Below are 27,284 nucleotides of genomic sequence, written 5' to 3'. Positions count from 1 at the left end.
TCCCCTCTATCAATTGTTCTCTCTCTACCTACTCTCTCTCTCCTCCCCCCAGACTCCTGATGAGTACAGTTTAATGTGGATCCTCACAGATCTGGTCTCCTTCCTCTTCATCTTCCTCATCTCCATCTTCCACTGGTGAGACACTGGGGCTGGGATTCGTCAGGAAGCTAAATTACAACACTTTATTTAACAATTGTACACAAAATGTATTTTTTTTATTTTTAAATAAAATGCTGGGTGGGGGTTAACGCGGAGGTAACTGTTGTTGTTGTGCTACTGCCAGGTGGAGAGAGCGGGGCCTGGCATTCTGCTCCGCCAGAGACACGACCCTGGACAGCGGCACCTACAGCAAGTTCCCAACAGGTCAGCTATGTACGCCTTTATTTTACAGCGCGCTTTTCTCCAAAGCGACATTAGCTTGCAACGTCTGGATTTAAGGTGTAATTCTCTGCCGCTTAACGATAACTATCCCTCCAATTTGGTTGGATTTGCTTCATTAATGCCAAAGGAAATCCCCAAGGCAGTTAAATATGAGGCAGTTGAGACATTTATTTAGTTTGACACCTTATCAATACATGTACAGATTTGTAAGATGACGTGGTGGCTAACCCATAAACCTCTGGTTCTCTGGGCAGAACTGAGTGACGTGTGGTCCATCTCCAGCGTCACCATCCTGGGAGACGCTCGCAGCCCTTTGGTCACCGCCCCAAACCTGGCAACTGTGTCTGAACACTGACAACCCTCTCTGTGAGATGTTATCCCTCCACACACAAGAAACCTGGCACCTAAACCAGGGGATATACCCATCTGTAGGTTTTCGCTCCAACACCAGTCTAGCACACCTGACTCTGATCAGCTGGTCGATCAGGTAACTAGTGTTGAATCAGGTCAAATGAATGTGGTTGAAGCAAAAACCTACAGGCAGGTAGCTCTCCAGGAACAGGGTGGGAGACCCTTGATCTGGACATTTTTTGCAACACAAAGCAAATACAATACAGGATAGTAAGAATCAGGTTTGAGCAACTAAATGACACTTTAAGGGGCGGTTCTCTGAGCTTCTCACTGCCTCGCCGACGTGGCACTTCTTGGATATCATTTAGTCTTTTAAAATGTAGCAGAAGGTTTCTGTTGTGAAGGAAGAAAAAGTGCCCTTTTTAATTTGACTAATTTCAAATGTTTGTGTTTGTTAATGGCTTTTAAAGTCTTAATTTAAATGCATTGTAATAGCGTAATCAGTATTGTGTAACTTTTTCAAACATTTCAGTGTGCGTGTGAGGCATTCTACCTAGTTTCAGCAGTTTGAATGTAAAAGTATGCTTTCCGTAATAACCTTAAGACAAAGCACTTAGCAACACTTTATAAACTGTAAAATGGTTTTGGTCATGACATTTTGCAATCTAGAAACTTAATCTCAGTAAATTTGAGAGCACAATTGTAAAGCAACTATTTGTAAATCCTTCTGGTAAGGATGAGACAACAAAATCAAACTAATGAGAAATTTTTTTTTTGTACAAATTTAAGTGAATTCTAGCATTTGTGTTAAATGGTTGGAAGTGATTGTCAATGTAAATTCCAATGAAGGCTCAGTGTTCCCCCTATACTAACAAAAAGGGCGGGAAAACAAAGGGCTTCGCAATTTTTTTTTAGCATTAAAAAAAATGTTTTTGTTGCTAATGCTAATATTGTGGGGCGAAGCCCTTTTTGTTTCCCCTCACGTTTTCCCGCCCTTTTTGTTAGTATAGGGGGAAAAACACCAAATGTGTTTTGGTATTACTTTTCATTCTAAAACATGCAAATAAAAATGATAATCATACTTAACTCCTGTGAAAGGCACTGACTTTTGGTGTTTTCTTTGCCTTCTAACCCTAACCCTTTTCCCCCTGTACTAACAAAAAGGGCGGGAAAACGTGAGGGAAAACAAAAAGGGCTTCGCCCTTCAATATTAGCATTAGCATTTCAATTAACATTAGCAACATTTTTTTTTTTTTACCCTTTATTAATACCAAAATGTTACCAACATTTACAAAACATTGAATGTGCCATTACCTAAATCTGTCACATCCAAAGAAATGCTAGGATTACATACACAGATCATTCAGAACACATGTGCTATAGCCTGGGTGGTCATATTTACATTATAAACATGGTTTAATGATTGGTTTTTCAATACTTGTCCTATATTAAAAATGATTAGTTCCACCAATTGATGGCTAACCCCAGTTTGCAAAATTACAACAATCTACAGTAATTGACTCCATTCTTCCTAACACAGATTGAGGATGCATAGATGCTTTAGGTGTCTAATCTGAAGATGTGATCTGTGTGCACACATTAAAAACAGTGAAGGAAAGGTCAGGTGCTATGGAAAGTGAGGAATAAACCCACGAACCGTTTAAGACTGAAACTTTTGGATCTAAATGTGTATTTTTTTTTGTTATTGCCATGCCGATACTACAAACAGCCAGTAACATTTTGAGCAAAAGAACAGTCTTTGTGAAACGCAACATACTTAAACATTTACAATACTGTAAAATATTAATGGAAGTAATCTAAAAGGTGCTATATACCGCCACAATTTGCATAACTCGGTTCTACAGGAATTTACCCCCCAAAACACCTGATTAGTTGCCATATTACAAATTGTAATTTAGTGCACTGAGTATGGGTAGTTCAAGAGAAGGCAATCTGTGAATTTAAGACAGGCATGACTTGGCAATAATGTCATGTTCAAGATGTCAATCCAATTTAAAGTCTTCATTATTCTCTTCAAGTTAGACTCCTAACCTAACCATTTAACACCGATAGAATCATTTCACACACATTGATAACAGTACTTCAAGGAAGGCTCTAGTAAACTAAACATCTCAAATGTGGTCATGTGGTTCTAGGACAGCTGATTTAGCTCTTCGGGGTACAGTCCTTTCAGACAAGGGAATGGATACGTGATTGTTTACATTACTTGATGCTGCCACGGGTACCGCGTTGTTTGGTCATAGTTGTTAGCATTTGACTGATATAGGACGTGAGAAGGTCATCCATCTTGTATCCCTGGGTGGAACACAAATAAAACACATTTAAGATCACATTTCAGTCTGTTAATTCATCCTTTTAAGATACCTTCGAAACAAAGGAGAAATCATTAAGCGGAAGATTGATTGCGACAACACTTCTGATGGGTCTTCTAATGGGCATACGTACTGTTTTTACGTCACTTTCATTTAGCAGATGCTTCTATCGAAAGTGACACGCAATTAGTACAGCCAGATAATCAACCAATCATGAACATCGTTCTCTCAGCCTCGCGTGAGGTTACCACGGTAACGGCAGGATAAAACTGTATCAGATCGAGTGTCTCCTAATTCCCAGTGGTTCGTCTCACCAGGGAGGTCTCGCAGAGCAGCTTGCTGCCGCGGACCAGGTTGCCGATGGTGATGTGGAAGTAGGTGTTTCCACTGCTCCAGTTGGAGATCTTGGTGAAGGAGTGCGTCGTCAAGATGTCCTGGAAAGGGATGGAGGGGTGAATAAACACAGCTGAAACAGACACACACATATAGACTCACAGTAGCAGACACCCACCTTAGACCTGGGATCAATCAGACTGACGCCATGTTTGTTGATCGCTATCAACAGAATCTCAGGGTAATTGGGGTCTGTGGTTTGCTGTTGGACAAAATAAAACATTTTAGTATTAATACTTATCCAATAGCTGGTTTCTCATATGTACTGATTGTTAGTCTCATTGAAGGAGATGGGAATGGAAGAAATGTATAATAAACAGTGTGATTGTTACTCATTAAACCGCAGATGTGATAAAAGCTGCATGGAATCATATTTTTTGACTACGAATGTACTCAAACTGCTACCGTACGTAGAACTGTCGCCGAGAAACGGTATGTGCGTGCATGGGAAAACCGGTTTAAATCTGGAGTCACCTTGACTTCAAAGAAAGCAGATCCGAATGTCTGCCACCGAAACACCATCTTCAGGAAGGAGAGCTTAGCCTCCTCACGCGTCTTCCCTGACTGCTTGTTAAAAAAAGCCACTATGGACTGTGAAGACGACAAGGACAAACTCAACATCGTTTCCACACGTTGACAAGGTTACAACAGACACTCGGGGGATCGTAAACCGATATTTTACATGATGTATATTTTTTCAAAATACTTTTGCCCTGGAGAAAGTCAATCCTCTGCATGACTGAATAAAACATTTTCAAGTTCCTACAAACACACCTATAAATGTGTATTTCCACCAACGAGCAAAATAAAAAAAAAAACGATCTTGTCCCGACCCTGAGCCAGCATCTCAGATGCGGTGTCTAACCCTCACCCTTTTCCAGTCGTCGGGGGACAAGTGTCGTATCTGGTCCTGAGGGACGAGCTCCTTCAGCATCTTGGGGATGTTTGGAAACTGAGACTTGTCCTCCTCAAACTTCACCCTGTAGATCAGAGCAGCCATCTGGAACACCTCCTCACGAGTGCACCTGTGGTAACCACGGAGATGCTTCGGAAGCTCCTGGAAGGACAGGGAAACGATCGCGATTGATTATTTTTTCGTATCATAATTCTTTCGATTCCATCTTATTTACTCCCTCGTGATTCCTGTGACGTACGAATAACTTAGGAGTGGATTTAGAAAATGTAGTTATATTGTTTGATGCGCACAAACATGGTATTACTGATGAAAATAAGTCACTCGCTTGGTAATAGTGGAAGATGCTGTCAGCCATTGAGTCCTTTCCTGGGACGGTATTGGTCCATAACTTCTTCATGAAGAACACCTGATAGGTCAACGAAGGCACTACACCTGTGCACAGATAAACACAAAGATGACAGCATTGTAGTTACAGTAATGAATTCATTTAGCAGGCACTTCTACCCAAAATAACGTACAGGGCGGAATCTAAACTCCTATTTCAACTACCACAAGTTACCGAAGCTCAACAGCCAAAAAAACATCTGAAAAGAAAAATGTGGAAGAGGAATGTCAAAACTCACCATCCTTTGCAGGTTTAGCTTTTTTGATCCAGTCAGTCAAATGCCTCACAAAGTCGAAGAAGAAATCCCCATCAGGAACACTGATGACCTGGGAACATAGCCAGAGAGACAGACCAGGAAGTGAGAGACAGACCAGGAAGTAAGAGACAGACCAGGAAGTGAGAGACAGACCAGGAAGTGAGAGCCAGTGACGGCAAGTCAGTAAGCTGGCCTGGACACATTTCAACACTGCAGCATACGCATCTAAACACACACATCTTATAACCACAGGAGGACAAGATCAATCAGGACAGTTTTTTATGAATCTCATACTCAATGGCATGCTATCATCTGTTAGGCTGTGTCATGGTCGGCTTGACGATACCTTGTCTGTAATCTTGACAAACAGGCTGAAGCCTTCGGGAGACTTGAGGAGAAGCCGACCAGAGATGTTGAGACAGAAGTCTTTGGCTTTGGTGCTGGACTCCACCTCAAACGCCTGCAGAGGAAGAAGACCACAGTGCCGAACCGTACGATGACACAAAAGTCGTTAGTTATGTTAGGTTATGAAAATGTCAGCGACGTTGCCGCTTAGCTCGGCCATGGCCCACCTCGTCCGTGTCGTCGGGGAAGTAGACTTTGTGGAAGATCTGTGTGGTCTTGTGCTGGATGGCCTCCACTTCCACCAGGTGGGGAGGATACTTCCTGGACCCGTTCCTGTCAGCCACAAGACATGCAGCACGGGCATGAGATGACTGTGTGTGTGGGGGGGGGAGAAGTGTGTGTGGGGGGGGGGGAGAAGTGTGTGTGGGGGGGGGGGAGAAGTGTGTGTGGGGGGGGGAGAAGTGTGTGTGGGGGGGGAGGAGAGGTGTGTGTGTGGGGGGGGGGAGAAGTGTGTGGGGGGGGGGGGAGAGGTGTGTGTGGGGGGGGGGAGAAGTGTGTGTGGGGGGGGGAGGAGAGGTGTGTGTGTGGGGGGGGGAGAAGTGTGTGGGGGGGGGGGGAGAGGTGTGTGCGTGTGTGTGTTACCGTAAGGCTTTTTGTAGTCTCTGCATGCAGTCAGGAGCGAGAGGGTTGTGCTTCTTAGACTGGAGAAACTTCTGGACGTGAGGAAGCAACACGTTGCTGGGAGGAAACAGACCTGTACACAACCACAGGAGCTCCCAGCCCTTGTCCTCGCTGTACCTACACACACACACAACCATTTAAATCGATTAAGAGCACTTGGGATGCCAACTGATTGATAAACCTAATTTGTGACCATTTTACTGCCAATATAACGGATTAGTTGTCATTGCGACAGTGTTTCGATTGTCCACACAGTAACATGAATAAGACCCCCTGATGGATGGAGTCAGGGAAATGTCACCACAATGCTGAGATAAATGTCAGCATCCTCATTAGACCCAAACAGCTGTCACGATTGTGTCGTGTGTGTGTGTGTGTGTAGACCTACTTGATGTGGTTCTCTGTGAGCTGTTTCAGGATCTGACAGAAGATCTCATCCTTCAGCGGCTCAGCCTTCAGCGCCCCCTCGAAGATCTGGTCGGTCAGCTCGTTGACCGAGCGGACTCTCTTGGAGGGGTAGTCGCCCATGTACCTCATCAGAGGTGGGGGAGGGGGGGGTCAAGGACAACCAACAACAGAACACCAAACATCCTCGATGCACCAGTTAGACCACACCACAGAGAAAACACCACATGAACCCCCCCCCCCCCCCCCCACAGCAGCCTCCGCAGTCCAGCATGGTTCAGGATATCGATGAAGGCCAGGCATCCCTCCTGGGAGAGCTCGTCGTGGGCGAGGACCTTCTTCAGCAGGGGCTGTTTGAGGGGCTCGCGGGTGCAGCACCACAGACGCTCCTTCCCCCTGCTCTTAGAGATCATCACCCTGCTGAGAGTAGACTTAGGAGGGGGTCTGGGGGGGGGAGGAGGAGGAAGTGAGGAAGCAGGAAGAGAAGGAGTTTACAACCTATATGGAAAAACAATCTTATTTTATGAATGAAGTTTAAGGAAACGAGAGGAGCTGGGTGAAGATGCGTCGGTACCGGAAGTGGTCGTAGGAGAACTCCTCCAAGGTGTAAGGTTTGATCTTGTCCTCGCTCTCTGCCAGAGCCAGCTGAGACAGACTGATGGACTCCTTCCTCTGGTCTGGAGTCATGGTAACCAGGGCCTGAGAGGGAGGGAGGGAGGGAGGGATGAGGGGTTACAGGAACAGAATAGAGAGGAAGACTTCAAGTTTTCCCTCTTGTTCATCTCTCTACCACGTCATTCTCAGAAAGCAGATGCCCGCTCAGGCCTGGCGCTCCTCACCACGATGTCGTACTGCGGCCTGGTGATGGTGGGCAGGATGTAAACACACTCAGCGGGGAAGTCTCCCCTGCGCTTGGTCCTGTCGTTGACCCCGTGGGCCCAGCCGGAGGTCATCACGTGCTCCCCTGAGTGCTGGTCCAGCACGATCAGGTCCCCCTTGGAAAACCCCAGGAAAGATGGGTCTTCCCCAGCTGCAGTGGAGAAGGAAAACGATGACACATTTAGGGAGATTGTTTCGGTTCGAGATGCTCGCTGTGTCATTGATTCGGTTTGAGATGCTCTCCGTGTTACGTAAACATCTTCTGATTTGCAGTCGTGTTGAACAAGACTAAAAACGCGAATATATAAAAAATATTTCATGATGTTGAGTTCTTTTTTGAAACTGTCATGTTTGGTGGTTGTCTTACCGGGGTTGGTGCAGTCGATCAGAGCCACCACGAACTTTGACCTCTTTCTGAGGCCTTCCAGAAAGGTGACGACCAGGTCACGGATGTCCTCTGCGTTGTTGGAGGTGAACGTGTACTCATCTCCTTTGATTGTGGCCAGCGTGAAACTTTGGCCCTGAAGTTTACCTCCTCTGTAGGAGAACAAATATGAATCTTTTTGATTTACATTTAGTCATTTAGCAGACACTCTTATCCACAGCGAATTACAGTAAGTACAGGGACATTCCCCCCTGAGGCAAGTAGGGTAAAGTGCCTTGCCCAAGGACACAACGTCATATGGCACAACCTTCTGATTACCAGCTCGATTCCCTAACCTCTCAGCTACTTGACTCCCTCCTGACTTTTATATATATATTTTTATTACCCTAACCCTATATATTGAAAAGAGAATACATTACTACAAAAAAAGGATTCAGGATTTATAATAGTAAACACTACAACAACGTTGGAAATATGACTTGAGCATGAGTATATGAGCAACAACATCTAAGCTAGCTCTTCCTGCGGCATCAACACAAGAAACTGTGAAGATGAGGGGATGCGTCTGGTGTACCTGCTGCTCGACACCGCAGTGATCTCTGGGAAAGAGAGTTCCAGAAGGACCTGTTCTTGCTCATCCACAAAGTAAACTCCGGTCCAGTTCACGGCCACGATGACGTCGTTCTTCGGCAGACTGGGCCCTGAGAGAAAAAGAGAAGAAAGCAAGAGTCATACTTGACAAAACTTGACATTAAAAGACGCAACAAATGCCTGATGCACAGGAACGGCTACGCACTGAAATCAATCCCTCTGTTAAGTTTTCTGTACCAGCTTTGCGTTTTCCCACACAATCTTCCGGCGAACTTCAAGCGTCTTAAAAGCTCTACCTGAGAATTTGAAGGCCTCGTAGAAGCGGGAGAAGAGCAGAGGCCACTTGAAGCGGGCGAAGTCCACCACATCCTCCTTCACCTTCTGACGGCCAAGCCTCTTCTGGGTGTGGACTCCCTGCAGAGGAGAGAGGTCACACAAGGTCAGACACACAACCTCGCTTCAAATCCATCTGGTTCGATTGCGTCCATTGAATCTAATCCTTCGCCGTGGACCGGTACCTTCTTGTGGGCGGCGATGACGAGCTGAGCCCACTTGTCTGCGGTCTTGGCGGAGGTGACCTCGCGGTCGGGGATGTAGGAGGGGACGAGGCTGAGGACGCGGTCCAGGAGGATCTCCGAGCCGTAGTCAATGTAATACTGCCGAGAAGCCAGCTCTGCTAGGTCCTCCTCCTGGAAGAAGGAGAGAGAGGAGGAGGAGGAGGAGAGAGAGGAGGAGGAGGAGGAGAGAGAGGAGGAGGGAGGGATGGAGAGGAGAGAGACGAGGAGGGGAAGAGAAGGAGAGAGGGGAGGAGGAGGGAAAGAGAAGAAGGGAGAGAGGAGGAGGAGAGAAACAGGAGGAGAGAGAGAAGGAGGAGGGAAAGAGAAGGAAAGACAGGAGGATAAAAGGGATGGAAACAGAGAGAAAGAGACCAACAAAGATAAGATGGACGGACCAAAACAACCCCTTTTGAACCTTTGACCCTGGACCCTTCCGTCCACTCACCCTCTCACAGCGATACTCGCCGAACTTGACCCCTCGCACGGTCTGCTGGTAGATGAGGTTGGTCGCCACGGCGTCCTGGCTGGGGTCGTGCCAGGGCGTGAAGATCTCCTTCCTGAAGAACAGGCGCCAGGGGGCGTTCCTCTCCTGGGCGCCCTGCTCCTTGGCGTACTGCTCACACTGGGACACGGCGTCCATCACGTGGTCACTGCCACTGCCCAGAGACGACACCTGAGACACAGAGAGAGGGAGAGGAGAGAGAAAACACACAGAGAGAGAGAGAGAGAGACAGAAAGAGAGAGACAGAGAGAGTCTCCATCATAGGTGTTTAAAGCCTTCCCCAGGTGTCCCTGCCATCCCTGTCCATGGTGAGTGTGTGTGTGTGTGTGTGTGTGTGGGTGGGTGTGTGTGTGGGTGTGTGTCAGTACCTTGTCAAACAGAGCGATGTAGAGGGAGAAGCCGAAGCGGTCCCTCAGGTTGATCTTGTCTGCCAGGGCGTTGCACAGCTCGCTGGCCGTGGTGGCAGAGTCGGTCAGCAGGGTCTTGGTGGTGCCGTCCATGAAGGTGACCGGAAGCATGATGGGCTTCTTAGACTTGGTGGCCTGAGAGGAGAAGGAGGGAGGAGGATGTGGAGAAAGAGGAGGTGGAGAAACAACAGCAACGTTTGGACCGAGTCAATCTTCTACATTCAAACATCGTAAGTCTTGTGTGAATCAGATCCAGTTCTCCGTGCGTGTGTGGAGATCCTGTGGTGTGCACCTGCAGCTCCAGCCAGGAGGGGGGCTGTGCCCTGGTCCGGTTCACAAACGTCCTCCTCAGCCTCTCTTCGCAGTACGGAGCGTAGCCAGGGGGGCCTCCGATCATGAAGGTCCGCAAGTACTGACGGAGGGGAGGGAGGGAGGGAAAGAGAGGGAGGGAGGGAAAGAGAGGGAGGGAGGGAAAGAGAGGGAGGGAAAGAGAGGGAGGGAGGGAGGGAAAGAGAGGGAGGGAGGGAGGGAAAGAGAGGGAGGGAGGGAGGGAAAGAGAGGGAGGGAGGGAGGGAAAGAGAGGGAGGGAGGGAGGGAAAGAGAGGGAGGGAGGGAGGGAAAGAGAGGGAGGGAGGGAGGGAAAGAGAGGGAGGGAGGGAGGGAAAGAGAGGGAGGGAGGGAGGGAAAGAGAGGGAGGGAGGGAGGGAAAGAGAGGGAGGGAAAGAGAGGGAGGGAGGGAGGGAGGGAGGGAAAGAGAGGGAGGGAAAGAGAAGGAGGGAGGGAGGGAAAGAGAGGGAGGGAGGGAGGGAATGAGAGGGAGGGAGGGAAAGAGAGGGAGGGAAAGAGAGGGAGGGAAAGAGAGGGAGGGAGGGAAAGAGAGGGAGGGAGGGAAAGAGAGGGAGGGAGGGAAAGAGAGGGAGGGAGGGAAAGAGAGGGAGGGAGGGAAAGAGAGGGAGGGAGGGAAAGAGAGGGAGGGAGGGAAAGAGAGGGAGGGAAGGAAAGAGAGGGAGGGAAAGAGAGGGAGGGAGGGAAAGAGAGGGAGGGAAAGAGTGGGAGGGAAAGAGTGGGAGGGAGGGAAAGAGAGGGAGGGAGGGTGAGAAAGAGAGGGAGAGGAAACAGAAAGAGAGAAGCGTGAGAGAGGAGAAGACAAAAAATATTGAGCTCTATTCAAAAAACAGTCAGTGGGAGAGCGAGGGCTGTACGAGTGTAAGGCTCCTCTTACTTTGACAAACTTCTCGGACGGTGCGAAGCAGCCCACGCAGAGAGACAGCAGGATCCAGCCCCGGGCGTGGCTGCTCTTTGACGGGTTCTGGCTCAGCTGCTTACAGATCTGACAGTAGATCTCATCCCTGTGACGGACAGGGCCGCCGGCCAATCACAGATCAAATCGAATCAAATGAATCTAGTCAGAATAAGGACTGCGGCAGATCACAACACGCGTAAGGACAGCCTGCCAACCGTGGTTCCGGTAAAGAGACGCATGTGTCAGTGTGTGACAGTATTTCCACCCATTCCAATCAAAATCTACTTCCCTTTTACACACATTATTTCACATACAGTAGAGATAGATGATAAAGATAGATAGATAGTAAAGATAGATAGCCTTTGGCTGTTCTCAGAAGTAATTCTGAGTTTAGGATATCCTTAGTTTTTAACTTCATAGTCAAATATCATCCATTACTATATATAGTATTAGTCACACTTATCCAGAGCGATTTACAGTAAGTACAGGGACATTCCACCTGAGGCAAGTAGGGTGAAGTGCCTTGCCCAAGGACACAGCGTAATTGGCACAGCCGGGAATCGAACCAGCAACCTTCGGATTACTAGCTCGATTCCCTAACCGCTCAGCCACCTGACTCCCTTGTAGCTGAGTGGTAGCTGTGAGTGTATCCCAGCTGTTCACCTGAGAGCTGGTCTGAGGATGCCGTTGCCGATGATGAAGTGGAGTTTCTCCAGGTTGGAGGTGGGCCGGTCTTCCAGCATGCTGTTTCCCTGTAGGCTGTAGTCGCCGTCAGTCAAACGCCTGGCAACCTATGGGAGAGGGGAGGAGGAGCCAAAAAAAAAGACATACGTCAAAATACTTTTTAAAATAATAAATCATATTTATTTGTTTTATTTATTCCATCCTGGTCAATAAAAACAAGGTTGAAGAAGGAGCCCCACCCACCTCTTCTGTAATCTTGGATTTCCTTTTGAGGGTGAGAGAGATCAGCTTGTGTCTCACGCTGTTCTTCTTCTGCATGTCGACGCTGTTCTGTAGAGGGAGATCAGAGCCCTGCGAGGGACAAGTCACGTCGGGAAAAGATTTGATCAGGTTCAGAAATATGTCATCACCACTCCACACTCCCTCCTTCCATTGGAGATCTTTCTACTTTGTTTTCTTCTTGAAATGCGCAACTCAGCGTGCATTCACTTGTCTTCCTTTGTCCTACAATGCTTCAACTTCACATCCCTCCCTCCCTCCCTCCCTCCCTCCCTCCCTCCCTCCCTCCCTCCCTCCCTCCCTCCCTCCCTCCCTCCCTCCCTCCCTCCCTCCCTCCCTCCCTCCCTCCCTCCCTCCCTCCCTCCCTCCCTCCCTCCCTCCCTCCCTCCCTCCCTCCCTCCCTCCCTCCCTCCCTCCCTCCCTCCCTCCCTCCCTCCCTCCCTCCCTCCCTCCCTCCCTCCCTCCATCTCCCCTCTCTCTCACCTCTGCCTCCACCTGCAGCTCCTGCAGCTCTCTCTTGTAGGTCCTCTTCCCCAGCGTCTCGTAGATCTTGGTCATGACGGGGATCTTGTCGCTGCCGTCGCTGACGACCAGCTGGTACTTGGGCTCGGGAAGATCTCCCATGAACCTCAGCACCGTGATCCACACGGCCAACGCAGCCTGGAGGTGGAGGGAGGGAGGGAGGATAGAGAGTTAGAGATTGAAGGAAAAGGCTGGCTTTGCCCTTCTTCCAACGAATCTCCTAATTTATACCAAACTCTCACCCCACAACCCTTCCAATCCCACCAACCAATGAACCCCAGCCTGACTTCAAGGACAATGCCTGAAAGTTTCCTTGCGAGAACTGCTCGGTTCCTCCATCGCTAACACAACGTACTCTGTCATAACGAGTTCCTCGGCCTCGTTAGAGGTCGGTCGTGTGGCTGGGGGGGGTCATAGGTCACACTCACCAGCTGGTCCCCCTCATCCTCGTGGAAGAGCAGCGGTTGTTTGAGCGGCCGGCGTGCGTAGGTGTACGTGGCGGTGCTCTGGAAGTAGGTGGCGGCAAACTTGGAGAACTTGTACTCTGATAGGTCCTCCCCCTCGTCGTCAGGAAGAGGCGGGGCCTCAGGCTCCTCCTCCACGTCGTCGCCCTGGGGGGCGTTCTCCAGGTCCTGATTGGACAAGAACCAAAAGAACTCACGTCAGGAAACACAAACACATACCGTCCAGACATGTCGACTTTGCGGTGTCCGCGCGGCTGTCACGCTCCCACTCCCAGCCAATCACCTCGAAGCCGGACGGCCCCTGCCCCTCCTGATTGGGCAGCGCGCTGCTGTTCCCCAGGAAGCCGAACATCTTGTCCACCATGTCGCAGTGATCCACCGGCTGCAGCCTCTCCCTCTCCACCTGCTCCACCAGCTCCTTCTTGCGCCGCGCCTCCTCGCGCGCCTCCCTCTCCCGCTCCTCCTCCCTCAGCGCCAGCTGGGCCAGCCGCTCCTGGTGGTTCCTCTCCGCCTCCAGCTTGGCCCGCCGCGCCGTCATTTGGTTCCTCAGACCCTCCTCCTCCGCCAGGCGCTGCCGCTCCGCCTCCAGCCTGCGACGGTGCTGCGGGGGAGGGGTGGAGGGGTGGAGAGGGGAGGGGTGGAGAGGGGAGGGGTGGAGGGAAAGGATGAAGTGGAGGGGTGGAGAGAGGCGGGGTGGAGAGATGTGGAGGAGGAAAAAGTGAGGCGACGAAACACCCGACTCGTCGAGCTGAGACAGCTGTAGCTTCAGACCGTCCTCTGCCCCTGAAACACTGGACCGGTGTCTGCTGCAAACTAAACTCTGAAGCAGCTCTGACCCTCCCTGATCCCTGACAGGAAACCCCTCCCCCTCCCTCCCCCCCCCCCCCCCCGTCTCTACCACCCCCTCCCCAGAGTCTCACCTCCTCCCTCAGCCTGTGGCAGACCCTCCGTGCGATCATGCCCCGGGAGAACGCCTGGATGGTGAGCACGGCGCGCAGACGCCTCCAGAAGGCCTGCCGCACCAGGAAACCACGGCTGCGGGCCTGGAGGTGAGTGACACGGTGCCTGGCCAATCGGTAGCTTAGGAGGAGCTTCCTCGACCTATAGAGGGCTTGGAGACGCAGGAAACCCACCCGCATCTGGAGCGAAGGGGGACAAGACTCACTGGCCAGTTTGAAGGGCAACAACATGTGTTTTATGCACAGCACAGAAAGATGTATAGTTTATAACAGACAGTATATATGTATAAAATAACAATGCATGGCATGTGTACTCAAGAGTACCAGTTTCAAATACAATAGCTCTTCAGGAAAATTAGTGGAAATCTTTTTAATTAATTAATCTTTTTTTGTTTTTAACAGTCATCCATGGAGGGGGGGGGGGGGGTGGTTTGTGAGTCGAGGAGGATGAACAGCAGGAAATGGAGTGTCAGTAACCATGGAGACAGAGGAACTCACTGCGCTGTAGTTCTTCCTGCACTGATAGCCCCTCCAGACCTTCTGAATCAGGGTGACCGCCCTCCGAACCCTCAGGAAGTTAGCTCTGCGCAGACACACGGGAAGAAGCTGTCACTCTGGGGCCTGGCAGATGGGTCGCACATGGTTCTCGCTCTCTCGCTGTCTCTCTCGCTGTCTCTCCCTGTCTCTCTCTCTCTGTGTCTCTCTCTCTCTCTGTGTCTCTCTCTCTCTCTGTGTCTCTCTCTCTCTCTCTCTCTGTGTGTCTCTCTCTCTCGCTGTCTCTCTCGCTGTCTCTCTCTATCTCTGTCTCTCTTTCTCTCTGTCTCTCTCACCTGTCCTTGACTCCCCGTACTGCCTTCTGGATGAGGATGACCTTGTCAGTGATGACCTTGTCCCTCTGGATCTCCAGCTGCATGTCGTGGTGATCCTGACAGGAGAACACCGGCTCGTCACGTTGGACACACAGTACATTTCACTTCCCACTTGCTCAAACGTTCTGGGAGACAGCTCCTCTGTAACGCGGCTGCAGGTCACACCAGCGCTCTCACCTTGAGGAAGGTCTTCGTCTTCCCGATTTGCCAATCGTCCTCTCGTCCGAGGACCGCCTCCATGATCCGCTGGCATGTCCCCCTAAGGTCCTCCTATGAGAGACGCTCAAGGTTTGAGTGACAGCTCCCCTCGCAAATAGCTTCAAGGCCCACTAGTCCTCCCATAGCAAAAAGGGAGGGGGAGTTGGGCTTGGGGTTAGCAGGTCACAAAAACAACCATGTCTTTCTCTCCCAGAGAAAGTGTAAGAGACCGACTCTCTATTGGACAAGGTGGCGAGTACAGTAAGCGCCCAAGCCAGCCAATAGCTGTCCAGGACCGAGTTACAGCTCACCTGTTTATAGGCGGGTTTGAGGCCGGGCATTAGGACCCTGTAGCGGTCTACAAACTCAGCGAAGGTGTAGCGTATGGGATAGCCGGCTCTGCGGATACGGATGGTCTCCATCATCCCAGAGTAGCGTAGCTGCCGCACACACAGACCCCTGTCAAAGAGCTGGGCACAGAGACACACCCCTTCAGACACAGAGACACACCCCTTCAGACACAGAGACACACCCCTTCAGACACAGAGACACACCCCTTCAGGCACAGAGACACACCCCTTCAGACACAGAGACACACCCCTTCAGACACAGAGACACACCCCTTCAGACACAGAGACACACCCCTTCAGGCACAGAGACACACCCCTTCAGACACAGAGACACACCCCTTCAGACACAGAGACACACCCCTTCAGGCACAGAGACACACCCCTTCAGGCACAGAGACACACCCCTTCAGGCACAGAGACACACCTCTTCAGACACACAAACACCCCTTCAGGCACAGAGACACACACACCTTCAGGCACAGAGACAGAGACACACACACACACACAGCCCTCACCAGAGGTTTCTTGAGCTCGTTGGGCTTGATGCAGCGGACGAAGAAGGGCTGACAGGCCCCCAGCGTCCTCATCAGCAGCTCCAGGGAGCGTTTGAACTGGCTGCTCAGGGTGGGAGAGCGCTTCCTGGTCTCAGCACCCTGCAGGAATAACACAGCGCCTTCATGTCTGACGACGTTCGTCTGACGTCCTGAGGTTCCACTCAGCATGCGGAGGGTTCCCTGAGGGTTCCACTCAGCATGCGGAGGGTTCCCTAAGGGTTCCACTCAGCATGCGGAGGGTTCCCTGAGGTTCCACTCATCATGGAGGGTTCCCTGAGGGTTCCACTCAGCATGCGGAGGGTTCCCTGAGGTTCCACTCATCATGGAGGGTTCCCTGAGGGTTCCACTCATCATGGAGGGTTCCCTGAGGTGTGTGTGTGGCTTAGCGCCTCAGTCCAGAGGGACAATGGCACACGGGGACACGCACAGAGAACTAGAACACGCCTAAGCATGGACTCATAAGCCTAATCACACCACTTCTAATCACAGTGCCCAAGAAACAGATTAAATACTCTAAAGGTGAAGATTACAACATCTGCTCTAAACATATAAATAACTTGCACACAAACCGTAATGCTTCATGAATGTATTTAGAATACACTGAAGTAAGCAGAACTGCTCTTTAACAACAAGCAACCAGAACCCAGTTTTTCCACAATATCTTTTTTTTGGTTACAGTTACATCACGGTTTGTATGAGACAGGAAGGAAGGAGGGGGTTCTAACGACTGGGCGCTGTGGTTCCACAGGAGACTGGAGGGAGGGACACGGGGCGAGCAGAGCGCTGCAGCAACGCTAATTGGGGAGCAACAGCATGCTGGAAACACACCTGGCGGGCCTTCAGAGGAGGGCTGGCTGGAGGCTGGTAGCCACACAGAAACTGGGGCAAGGTGATGGGACAAGATCAAAATGTAGCCGAGATGTAGAAAAAATAAATGAGAGAATGAGAGAGAGAGAGAGAGAGAGAGAGAGGGGAGAGAGAGAGAGAGAGAGAGAGAGAGAGAGAGAGAGAGAGAGAGAGAGAGAGAGAGAGAGAGAGAGAGGGAGGGAGGGAGGGAGGGAGGGAGGGAGGGAGGGAGGGAGGGAGGGAGGGAGGGAGGGAGGGAGGGAGGGAGGGAGGGAGGGAGGGAGGGAGGGAGGGAGGGAGGGAGAAAAGAGAAAGAATAGGAGAGAGACAGGGAGGAGAAGTGGAGAAGGAAAACATGAAAAAGAAAAAGGATATAGAAAGAAAGCAATAGATGGGGAAAAGAAGAAGAGTTAGAGAGAGAGGGAGAGGGAGAGAGAGATAGGACAAGAGGGACAGAGAGAGTATGTGATGAAAAGTGAGGACTATGAACAAGCCACAACACCTGGGAGCCTTGTGAGTCTCTCTGTGACTGCACCAAATCACTCCACCTGGTCCACAACTCTGTCCTCAGCCAGCAAGCAGCCACCATGAACCACACACTGCTCACCCGACCTCTGACGCAACAAGCTCTCTCACCATGGCAACGTCCGCCTGGAAGATCTGTTTGATGAACTTGTTTTTGGACGAGTGGACCAGCTGGATGATGTCAGTGTGGAGGCTGTCCCTGTTCTTCTCAAGGAAGCCTGATTGGACGGAAGAAAGGTCAATCAGCAACAAAGTGCGTCCGATTGGATGGTGGAAATAAACTGATTAACGTTTGTGAGGTGATTAACAGAAGATGAATGTGCTTAAATCAGTGCATCCACTTGTGATTAAATAACACATTAACTTGTGACAGTTATTAAATCAAAATCAGTGAACTAATCAATCAATTAATTAGCTTCTACCTCTGGTCTCGTAATGCACCACCCCAGCAAAGTGTTGGATACCAAACTGAGTCTGATAGCTGTTCTTTGGAGGGATGTAGTTGATGTTGAGCTTGTGCTGGGAGTTGAGTTTATTCAACATGGTGGCATCGGTTCCCTAGGAAACAGAAGACCAAACAAATCACATGCATGGAGGAAGAAATCCTCGTTTCCCTTACAAACATGGAGGAAGAAATCCTTTTAAATCTTTTACCTTACAAACGAACAGAGAACATCCATTTTAATATTTTGAAACATTTCAATCCAGGACTAGGTTCTATGCAGGGCTAGGCTCTCATATCAAACGGCCCCTTTCCAGGAGGTCTACCTTGGGGAACTTGCTCTCCTCGTCGATGAGGGAGATGATGTTCATGGGCTTGTTGGCAATCATGTCCAGGGCGTCCTGGTTGTCGGTGAACTCGATGTGCTGCCAGTTGATGTGCTCCAGGTTGTACTCCTCCTGCTCCAGCTTGAACACGTGACGCACGAAGAACTGCTGCAGGTTCTCGTTGGCGAAGTTGATGCACAGCTGCTCAAAACTGCCGAGGCAAGCGGAGGGGAGAGATGGTAAAAAAAGAAAAAAGAAAACAGGGAGTGTATAGCTCAGTGGTTAGAGCATGTTCAGGTTTAAAACCCCCCTGTTCTGTGTCGGACGTCACTTTCGAGCAAAGTGTCTGCTAATTACACACATTGAACGATGATGATGATGATAAAGTTAAATATGAAGTGTGAGTCATTGGAAATTAATTAACCAAGTAACCAACCACTTGGATACCTACATTTACATTTAGTCATTTAGCAGACGCTCTTATCCAGAGCGACTTACAGTAAGTACAGGGACATTCCCCCGAGGCAAGTGGGGTGAAGTGCCTTGCCCAAGGACACAACGTCATTTGGCACGGCGGGAAATCGATCCAGCAACCTTCTGATTACTAGCCCGACTCCCTCACCGTTCAGCCATCTGACTCCTACCTGTTAATGTTGAAGTTCTCAAACCCGAAGATATCCAGCAAGCCTATGGACCTCCTTATGAGCTGGCTCTCACAGGACGGAGGTCTGAATATGGCTGCGTTGATCTTCTCCACGATCCACACAAACAGCCTTCCATAGATCCCCTGGAAGGGGTTCGGTTAAAACGTTCAAAAGTCAACCTTTTCTGAGGGGATCTTGTGAGACACAACATACACCCAACGTCAGGCTGTCCCTTTGTTTAGATGCGCATCTGCTCCCTTAGCACTTACCATTTTGTAGACTTTCGTTTTATTACCATATTGTCTTTTACTCTTATTGTTGTTATTCTTGAGCAATGTTGCAACCGTCAGGAATCTCCTTCAGGATTAATAAAGTTGGATCTTCTCTTACGGCAGGGAGAGGGGGGTGTGGGGGTTAAAGGGGAGAGGGGTGTGTGTGTGTGGGGGTCAAAGGTCGTCACCTTGACGAAGGCATCCCTCACGTCCAGGCCCTGGACCATGCTGAGGGGCGTGGAGACGCTCTCTCCTCGGGTGATGAGGGTGCGCGAGGTCAGACAGGTCATCACATCCTTCGGGTTCACCTGCACACGGCAAACACAGCTCGAGTCCACTTCCACAAACACCCCAGGAGCCCTCAGATGTCCAAAACAACCATGACCTTGAAGTCTGAGATGAGGAACTTGTCTGACAAAGTCTGATTGTCATTAGTGACACTGAGTAGGGCAATGCTCTGTGGATCGCGAGGGAGACAAACCGTTGAGTTTGTTGAGATGTCTGTTCTGTGGCAGTCTACAGCACTCACACACACACACGCCCTAGTGGAAGACCCACCTCCATCAAGGAAGCGGCAGTAGACAGGTCAGGTGACCTCACCACCACACAGGCATCCAGGTTGTCATAGGTACGAGCTGTATGAGGGAGAGGGACAGTTATGGCAAGAGGAGGCCTAGACAAACATCCCCTTCACATTCTGATAAATATGCCCTCGCCTTCATAGCGCATGTTGCCCATGTGCAAGATGGCCGCAAGCAGCTTGCTGATCTCCCAGTTCTCTGTTTCAGAGAACATGAGGACCTTCATGGCTGACAGGATGCTGGAGTACTCCTTCAGGTCGTCACGAGTGTCGCACACCGTGCAGTTACCCTGGAGAAACAAAAACACACATTTACACAGGTGGGCACACACACACACACACACAATCTCTCTCTCACACACATACAATCTCTCTCTCTTTCTCTCTCACACACACAATCTCTCTCACACACACATACAATCTCTCTCTTTCTCTCTCACACACACAATCTCTCTCACATACACACAATGTCTCTCTCTCTTTCTCTCTCACACACACACAATCTCTCTCACATACACACAATGTCTCTCTCTCTTTCTCTCACACACACACAATCTCTCTCACATACACACAATGTCTCTCTATCTTTCTCTCTCACACACACAATCTCTCTCACATACACACAATGTCTCTCTCTCTTTCTCTCTCACATACACACAATGTCTCTCTCTCTTTCTCTCTCACACACACAATCTCTCTCACATACACACAATGTCTCTCTCTCTTTCTCTCTCACACACACAATCTCTCTCACATACACACAATGTCTCTCTCTCTTTCTCTCTCACACACACAATCTCTCTCACATACACACAATGTCTCTCTCTCTTTCTCTCTCACACACACAATCTCTCTCACATACACACAATGTCTCTCTCTCTTTCTCTCTCACACACACAATCTCTCTCACATACACACAATGTCTCTCTCTCTTTCTCTCTCACACACACAATCTCTCTCACATACACACAATGTCTCTCTCTCTTTCTCTCTCACACACACAATCTCTCTCACATACACACAATGTCTCTCTCTCTTTCTCTCTCACACACACAATCTCTCTCACATACACACAATGTCTCTCTCTCTTTCTCTCTCACACACACAATCTCTCTCACATACACACAATGTCTCTCTCTCTTTCTCTCTCACACACACAATCTCTCTCACATACACACAATGTCTCTCTCTCTTTCTCTCTCACACACACAATCTCTCTCACATACACACAATGTCTCTCTCTCTTTCTCTCTCACACACACAATCTCCCCCACTCTCTCAGCACACACACACCATGGTGAGGTAAGAGTAGTCGGTGGCGAGGCCCAGCCCCAGCTTGGTCTTCAGCTCTGGAGCCATTCCTCTCAGCATGCAGTAGAAGATGTGGTAGTTCCTCTCATCAGCCGCCTTGAGAAAGACAAGATTTCTCATCAGAATGACTTGTATTAACACAGGACCAGTCTCACACCCAAGTCATCTAAAACACACGAACTATGAACTTTAAATGTTAAATACAAATATCGACATTAACATGACAGAACTGGATCTGTGTAAACTACAGTATGTGGTGTGTATCTGTGTGTGTGTGTGTCCGTGAGCCTAACCAAAATATGGAAGGGAAGATGAAGGGACGAAAGAGTTGGAGGGCAGAAAACGGTGTCTCACCTGTCGGCACACCCTGGACTTCTCCAGCAGATACTGCTCCACCTTGGCCCCTTCAATGGCTCCTCTCTTGTTGAAGTGGATGTCGATGTACTTGCCGAAACGGCTGGAGTTGTCGTTCCGGATGGTTTTGGCGTTGCCGAACGCTGTATGAGCGAGGACAAACAGAACATCTGAGAATGTCCTTGCCTTTAACGTCTGAGGTTCGAGTCAAACCTGAGAGAGTTACTGTGTAAGCGGAGCCCTCCTTGTTAAACTAGACACATCGCTGCTGGTATTGATTCGTTTCCTCAGCAGTCAACATTCATTTCAGGGAAGCGTCTGAACGTGAGATTGGGGCATTGCACAAGCAAGATTACAGGGAACTGAAGCCACATAGGCATGAATTCCAGGTTTAGCCTTGGACCAGAGGCAGGAAGTTGTTGTACAGCCATACATGCAAACGCTCACACAAATAAAAAAAATGACTGGACAATGCCAACAAGACAGAGGTCTGTTCAAAACTTCCAATCTGAAGATCAATTCTCAGCTCTGTATGAAGTCAAAACTTAAAGATGATTTCTCGCCGAGTGAAGGTGGCTTTCATGACTGTGTAGTGTGGGCTGGAGGTGGGGTCTGTCTAGTGGAGGTGGGGTCTGTGTAGTGGAGGTGGGGTCTGTGTAGTGGAGGTGGGGTCTGTGTAGTGGAGGTGGGGTCTGTGTAGTGGAGGTGGGGTCTGTGTAGTGGAGGTGGGGTCTGTGTAGTGGAGGTGGGGTCTGTCTAGTGGAGGTGGGGTCTGTCTAGTGGAGGTGGGGTCTGTCTAGGGGAGGTGGGGTCTGTGTAGTGGAGGTGGGGTCTGTGTAGTGGAGGTGGGGTCTGTCTAGTGGAGGTGGGGTCTGTCTAGTGGAGGTGGGGTCTGTCTAGTGGAGGTGGGGTCTGTCTAGTGGAGGTGGGGTCTCTCTGGTGTGGGCTGGAGGTGGGGTCTCACCTTCCAGGATGGGGTTGGCCTCCAGCACCTGCTGCTCTATCCAGGAGTGCTGCCCGCTGATGGCAGCCAGGAACTGGAGGATCAGCTTGGTGCTTTCAGTCTTCCCAGCTCCAGACTCACCACTGGGGGACACACACACAGACAGACACACACACACACAGACAGACACACACACACACAGACAGACACACACAGACAGACACACACACACACAGACAGACACACACACACACACAGACAGACACACACACATACACAGACAGACACACACACACACACACAGACAGACACACACACACACACAGACAGACACACACACACAGACAGACACACACACAGACAGACACACACACAGACAGACACACACACACACACACAGACAGACACACACACAGACAGACACACACACCATCAGAGACCAGTCTTGTCAGGAGGAACAGGACATCCTTTGGGATCTGAATGTGAGACATGTCGATATACGTGCTGTAAAAGTCCAATAGTTATACAAAGTTTGTTTTTGTTATTACATTAACCTCAATTTAACCAGGTTAAAAATATGATTTTACAGGAGTGTCCTTGCCAAGATGGACGTCAGCCAACAAAAGCACATTTGAAACACAACAAAGCAAAACACAGCAACCCAATAATAACCAATAACCAACCTCAGCAGCATTTTTAAAAGATTCACAGTTTTAAAAGCACTGACAAGTTTGGAAAACAGCTTGTGTCATTAAAGAAAAAAATAACACACACAATAAAGTAGGGCAGTAGTATAGTTGTCTTTGTAGATGATGTCCATAACCTGCACAGTTAAAACACAACACACACACACACACAATACCTGATGATGCAGCACTGGTCCTTGTTGTTCCTCTGCATGTTGAAGTAGCAGTTGTCAGCTATAGCGAAGATGTGGGGAGGCATCTCTCCTATCTTCTTGTTGGTGTACAGGCGGATGTGATCCGGGGTGTAGATGGGCAGGAACTGGTAGGGGTTCACTGCCACCAGGATTGACCCCGTGTACGTCTGCAGAGGTCGAGAGGTTAAAGTCAGCTATGGAGTGGTCAGGAAGGGGATACGGCGCTTTGACCATGGTTGTTTGACCATGTGATCCATTTCATATGATATCAGCCACTACAACAACGGCTGATATGTTGTCGTTTTATGTCGTATTATTTTGTGTTATCCAAATTTCGATAACCGTTTCATCATGTACATATGCATGGTATCTATGTGTGTTAAATGTATGTCAATTCAGTGGCCTTCTGCTCTGGTGTGGAAGGCCAAATGAGTAACTGCCCATGGGGTCGTTCTGTTAACGATCATTCATTTGAACCAGGTGTGTTCAGTCAGGGAAACATCTAGAATCTAGAAGGACAATGAGCCCTGAGGACCAATGACCAGACCCAAAGACTACTGTGTTAAGTCATTTATGGTGTGTTTTGTTATCTAAACAATTGTTTGATCATAACATAATTTTTTGGGATAAAATCAATAAAAATACTAAATATTTCAGTGGTACAATGGTTCAGTATCTAATCACACAGACTGTCTTGAAATGTGGTCAAGTTTAATGTCATTAAATGGCTTCGATTCCGAGTAGCGTCCAACTTTAATTTCAAAATCAATTTCGCTCACTTCCTTTAATCATGTGCTTTTAACAATGATCTGGACAACGACCCCATATTTAATCATCCGTCAAAGCCGATGTTGTTTCATCCATTCACACATACAGGACATTATCATCAGCATCATCGCTACGTTGTCAAAGTGCATTTTAGAAGCACACATCCAAAGCGTGACTACAGCAGACGTGATCCCAGTCAGTAGGGGGAGGATGAACAGGCAGAAGCTTCACGTACAGCCATGTTACAAGGGCAAGGCTACGCTTTCTTTACTCACCCGTCCACCGCAATTTGTCTAAACAGAGAAACGAGATGATGGAGAGAGGGAGAGGAGGGTCGAGGAGGATGAGGCAACAAGAGGAGAGAGCACAACAGCTGTAGTTTGACGAGGAAGGACACATGGGTGGTGTGGATCACATAGTATTTGAAACGATTTCAAATACTTTGAATGTTTGCTTGAGCGTCTTGTCACATGGGGGATGTCTGAACTTTGGAAGTTTGGGTCAAGACATGTCATTATTTTGTCCCCTTTGCACCAGGCAAGATCAATCAAGCACAGATACAGCGTTATGTTTCAAATGACGTTTCAAAGTCTTTGAAACGACCCCGATCTGGAAAGTGCGATTACAGCTATGACACAAACATGTAAATCCACATTCATGACGCCAAGAGATGCTCGTCTTCACACCCGTAACTATAGGGACTCGTGACTAGGGACTCGTAACTAGGGACTCGGCTACAAGAGAGCATATCAATTCGGCTTGAATATTGAGTGAGGACAAAACATTTTATCACCCTATATCTCACCCCAACCCCTGTGCTTTGCCGATAATTATCGATCAGGACGTATCTCTACAGTCCGTCCCCAAACCTATGCGCATGTTAGGCTACAGATCCAGACTCACATAGATGACCCGCTCGTTGTAGCGTATGAGAAGGTTCCGGAGGATACCGGCTTCGTTGAGGTCGCCCAGGCGGATCATGTCCTCCACCCCCTGGATGGAGGTGGGGTGCATGGGCTTGATGTGGGTGGCGTTCTGGGGGGAGATCCAGTGTTCCTGGGTGGGGAGGAACAGCTAACCATCAGGTCTGTTTCCCAGACATGAATAAAGATCCTAAAGTAAGAATTCCATGAAGATCTCTGAAAATCTCATGAAGATTTTCTGATTCGGATTCGGATCTCCATGAAAATGAAAATGCTTTCAGGTTAGAATTAGGCTCAATCCATGTCTGGCCCTGGTGTTAAATACTAAACAGAAAAAAAAACATTCAACATTTTAACTGTTATCGTCTCGGTATCGAGTATGTGTCTCTCTGTAACAGTTTACACTTTGAGCGATTCAAGTCCCTTAAACCAATTAGGCTACTCAACGAATCAGAAGTTCTAGTGAAATGAACGTCTCGTTGTCGAGATCTTACCCTGCCCTCGTCATCCAGCACCTGGATCTGTCCCGAGTCGCACAGCTTGACCACCGCTCCCACGGGCACGTCAAACTCCTGGCCCGTTTTGAGGTCCAACCAGACATAGTCTCCCTGGAAGCAAACCACAGTGGTCAGACACTACAACCACAACAGATGCAGGCACACTGACCATTCTCTTATAGGAACTAAGTGGTGACTAAGATCTTTTTTTTTTTTTTTTTTTTTTTTACTTTTTGGAGTTTGTGTCCTCTGAGGAGAAAGTTTGTGAGCTCAGATTCCATAGAGAAAAGATGTGTGCTGTCCTATGGCCTGACGCATAGCCTCGGACAACAGCTCTCTCCACTGAGGGAAAGTGAATGACTCTGGTCCAGTGGTGAAACAGTGAAAACTGTGTGGAAATTGCCCTTGGCTTCATAATATAGATTTTTCTCATTCGGCGATCGATGGATTTGCGTTTCTTTGGGGGAGAGCTGTGATCTGACCCCGTTTACCCGCAATGATCAATGAGGCTGTAGCATGAAGGATTGTAGAAAACCGTGATCGGATCAATCTGCCAATATCATTCAGTAGCAAGGACAACATCGGTTCATTAGCTTCTATTACCTGATAAATCGACTCTAATCCGACCCTAACCCGTTTAAACTGACAGACAGCTGCTATATACAGAGACGTACCCTATTCAACTCATGACATAATCAACCCAGAGTTTGTTGTTGCCTCGCCAACCATTAATCTGGATTCGTATACTGGAGGTTATTTCTAACCGTCGTGATTAAACCTTGATCTGCAGCATCAGCTTCGTAGTCAGCAGTGTCCTGGAACGATTTATCCAAACTGTGAGGTAACACCCATCAACCACCAAGCTCAGCTTCAGCAAGAGTTTGAGGTAAATCTTCTAAACAGTTTTGGTACATTCACGATGGATATCATTATGTAGGTGTGAAATATGCCAAGCGTTTGAGCTTGCCAGTGGAACAAAGGCTTAGCCTGGTCCGACTGCGGACTCCACGAAAAGGTTAAGTAACCTTTCACCTTTCCTCACTAAAACTGTTGCTAGGGGAGGAGGGTGCAGTTTAGAGAGATGGACTGTTGTCGGGGGCGGAGCTGCAACCCTGAGGATGAAAACGGCGGACCCAGGAAATAGTCTCCAGCCAGAGAATGGGCTTTGTCACATCTGACTGTTAAGCTGCGGTTGTTGTTGTTGTGTGAGCGAGCTGGATGCAGGCCAGGCTGGTGTCTTTGGGCCTTTCACCAGCCACAATAACCGTTTCCAACCTGGACTCTGGGCCCTTGTCTCAAATCTTGTTAGATAAAGTGATCGCTGTGATATTTGGCGTGTGTCAGAACGGGTCTCAAATCATGTGACTCGCCTTCCAGGAAGTCTCCAAGACAGACTGACCACAGTCAGCCCCCCCCCCCCCCCCCCCCCCCCCAAAAAAAAAGCTACAGAAAGTAGCTCCAACCAAATCTAAACCCGAGGCATTAAAGAGGCTTTGCCGGTCTCGCCGTAACCGCAAACGGCCCTGACATCGCTTCCGGATCTCTACCTCCCATCCAGTCTCTGGTGCGGGTCAGGGACCCCAGCTGGAGTTTGGCGCTGGAGCACTGAGCTTTGTGATAAGTTATTGATTGCCTGCTAGGGAGCATTAAAGGGAGAATGAGGTCATCTCCTATATTTAGCATGGCTGTGAACCAGTGCTTAAACGCCACCGTGCCCTCTGATTGGTCCAGGCGGCTCGACCTGAGACATCGCATGGCGCACGGCTGCGAGGGTTCCGTGAAGGTGCCCATTGTGGTGTTCTTAACAAGGGTGCTACTCTCATTAGCATTTAAATTAAACAGTCTCAGCCAGAAAAGGTCATAGCCTACACGGCATGTGTGTGTGTGTGTGTGTGTGTGTGGGAGTGTGTGTGTGTCTGATGTGCGTGCAGACGTACGTGTGTGCGCATAAGTGTGTGTGTGTGCGTGTCTGTGTGTGCAGAGAGAGGGCAAAGGGCAGGGATTGGGCAGAAAATCAAGGTTGAACTGTTAGTCCCTTTCACACTGCCAGACGTTAGAGGATGTACCTGTTGCAGAATGACCAT

General features: G+C 49.1%; 2 protein-coding genes across 3 annotated transcripts in view; one reads left to right on the top strand and one right to left on the bottom strand.

The window, feature by feature from the left end:
• LOC146246361 (glycerophosphodiester phosphodiesterase domain-containing protein 5-like) overlaps nucleotides 1-3,815 on the top strand; it is an 11,730-nt gene extending 7,915 nt beyond the window's left edge. The window contains exons 15-18 of the mRNA XM_084684250.1: nucleotides 53-135; nucleotides 284-363; nucleotides 636-747; nucleotides 3,383-3,815. Of these exons, the coding sequence (XP_084540376.1) occupies nucleotides 53-135; nucleotides 284-363; nucleotides 636-736 (264 nt within the window). The 3' untranslated portion in view covers nucleotides 737-747; nucleotides 3,383-3,815. The remainder of the gene's footprint in view (nucleotides 1-52; nucleotides 136-283; nucleotides 364-635; nucleotides 748-3,382) is intronic.
• LOC146246360 (unconventional myosin-VIIa-like) lies at nucleotides 1,994-27,284 on the bottom strand. Of its 2 annotated transcripts, XM_084684246.1 has the most exons (48): nucleotides 27,267-27,284; nucleotides 25,198-25,311; nucleotides 24,684-24,836; nucleotides 22,995-23,179; nucleotides 22,154-22,275; nucleotides 21,190-21,332; nucleotides 20,818-20,931; nucleotides 19,661-19,814; nucleotides 19,503-19,579; nucleotides 19,133-19,252; nucleotides 18,673-18,815; nucleotides 18,029-18,239; nucleotides 17,683-17,818; nucleotides 17,372-17,478; nucleotides 16,727-16,768; nucleotides 15,851-15,988; nucleotides 15,297-15,455; nucleotides 14,965-15,057; nucleotides 14,749-14,843; nucleotides 14,417-14,501; nucleotides 13,880-14,098; nucleotides 13,243-13,560; nucleotides 12,924-13,127; nucleotides 12,457-12,633; nucleotides 11,938-12,024; nucleotides 11,674-11,801; nucleotides 10,990-11,116; nucleotides 10,060-10,179; nucleotides 9,729-9,902; nucleotides 9,304-9,531; nucleotides 8,820-8,990; nucleotides 8,598-8,715; nucleotides 8,285-8,411; nucleotides 7,693-7,862; nucleotides 7,286-7,476; nucleotides 7,021-7,145; nucleotides 6,733-6,890; nucleotides 6,430-6,583; nucleotides 6,003-6,158; nucleotides 5,588-5,693; nucleotides 5,362-5,475; nucleotides 4,998-5,085; nucleotides 4,700-4,806; nucleotides 4,330-4,515; nucleotides 3,933-4,049; nucleotides 3,577-3,660; nucleotides 3,380-3,499; nucleotides 1,994-3,048 (listed from the first exon to the last, which is right to left on the bottom strand). In XM_084684246.1, the coding sequence occupies exons 1-48, from the start codon at nucleotides 27,282-27,284 to the stop codon at nucleotides 2,956-2,958; spliced, it is 6,576 nt and encodes a 2,191-aa protein (XP_084540372.1). In that variant the 3' UTR covers nucleotides 1,994-2,955. The 2 variants fall into 2 exon arrangements, with proteins under 2 accessions (XP_084540372.1, XP_084540373.1); XM_084684247.1 differs by lacking the exon at nucleotides 16,727-16,768 and having other exon boundaries at nucleotides 8,820-8,987.

The sequence above is a fragment of the Hypomesus nipponensis genome, chromosome 20, assembly GCF_054491055.1.
Source record: "Hypomesus nipponensis isolate SF chromosome 20, ASM5449105v1, whole genome shotgun sequence".
NCBI lineage: Eukaryota > Metazoa > Chordata > Actinopteri > Osmeriformes > Osmeridae > Hypomesus > Hypomesus nipponensis.
Note: the sequence above shows the minus strand (reverse complement) of the source record. Positions and strands in the feature narration are given on the sequence as shown.

Excerpts from the sequence above, each read along its gene's own strand:
- LOC146246360 (XM_084684246.1), bottom strand. Across the intron at positions 14,502-14,748 it reads GTACGGGGAGTCAAGGACAG|AGCTAACTTCCTGAGGGTTC; the intron begins GTGAGAGAGACA and ends GTGTCTGCGCAG. Across the intron at positions 8,991-9,303 it reads GCGAGTATCGCTGTGAGAGG|GAGGAGGACCTAGCAGAGCT; the intron begins GTGAGTGGACGG and ends TCCTTCTTCCAG.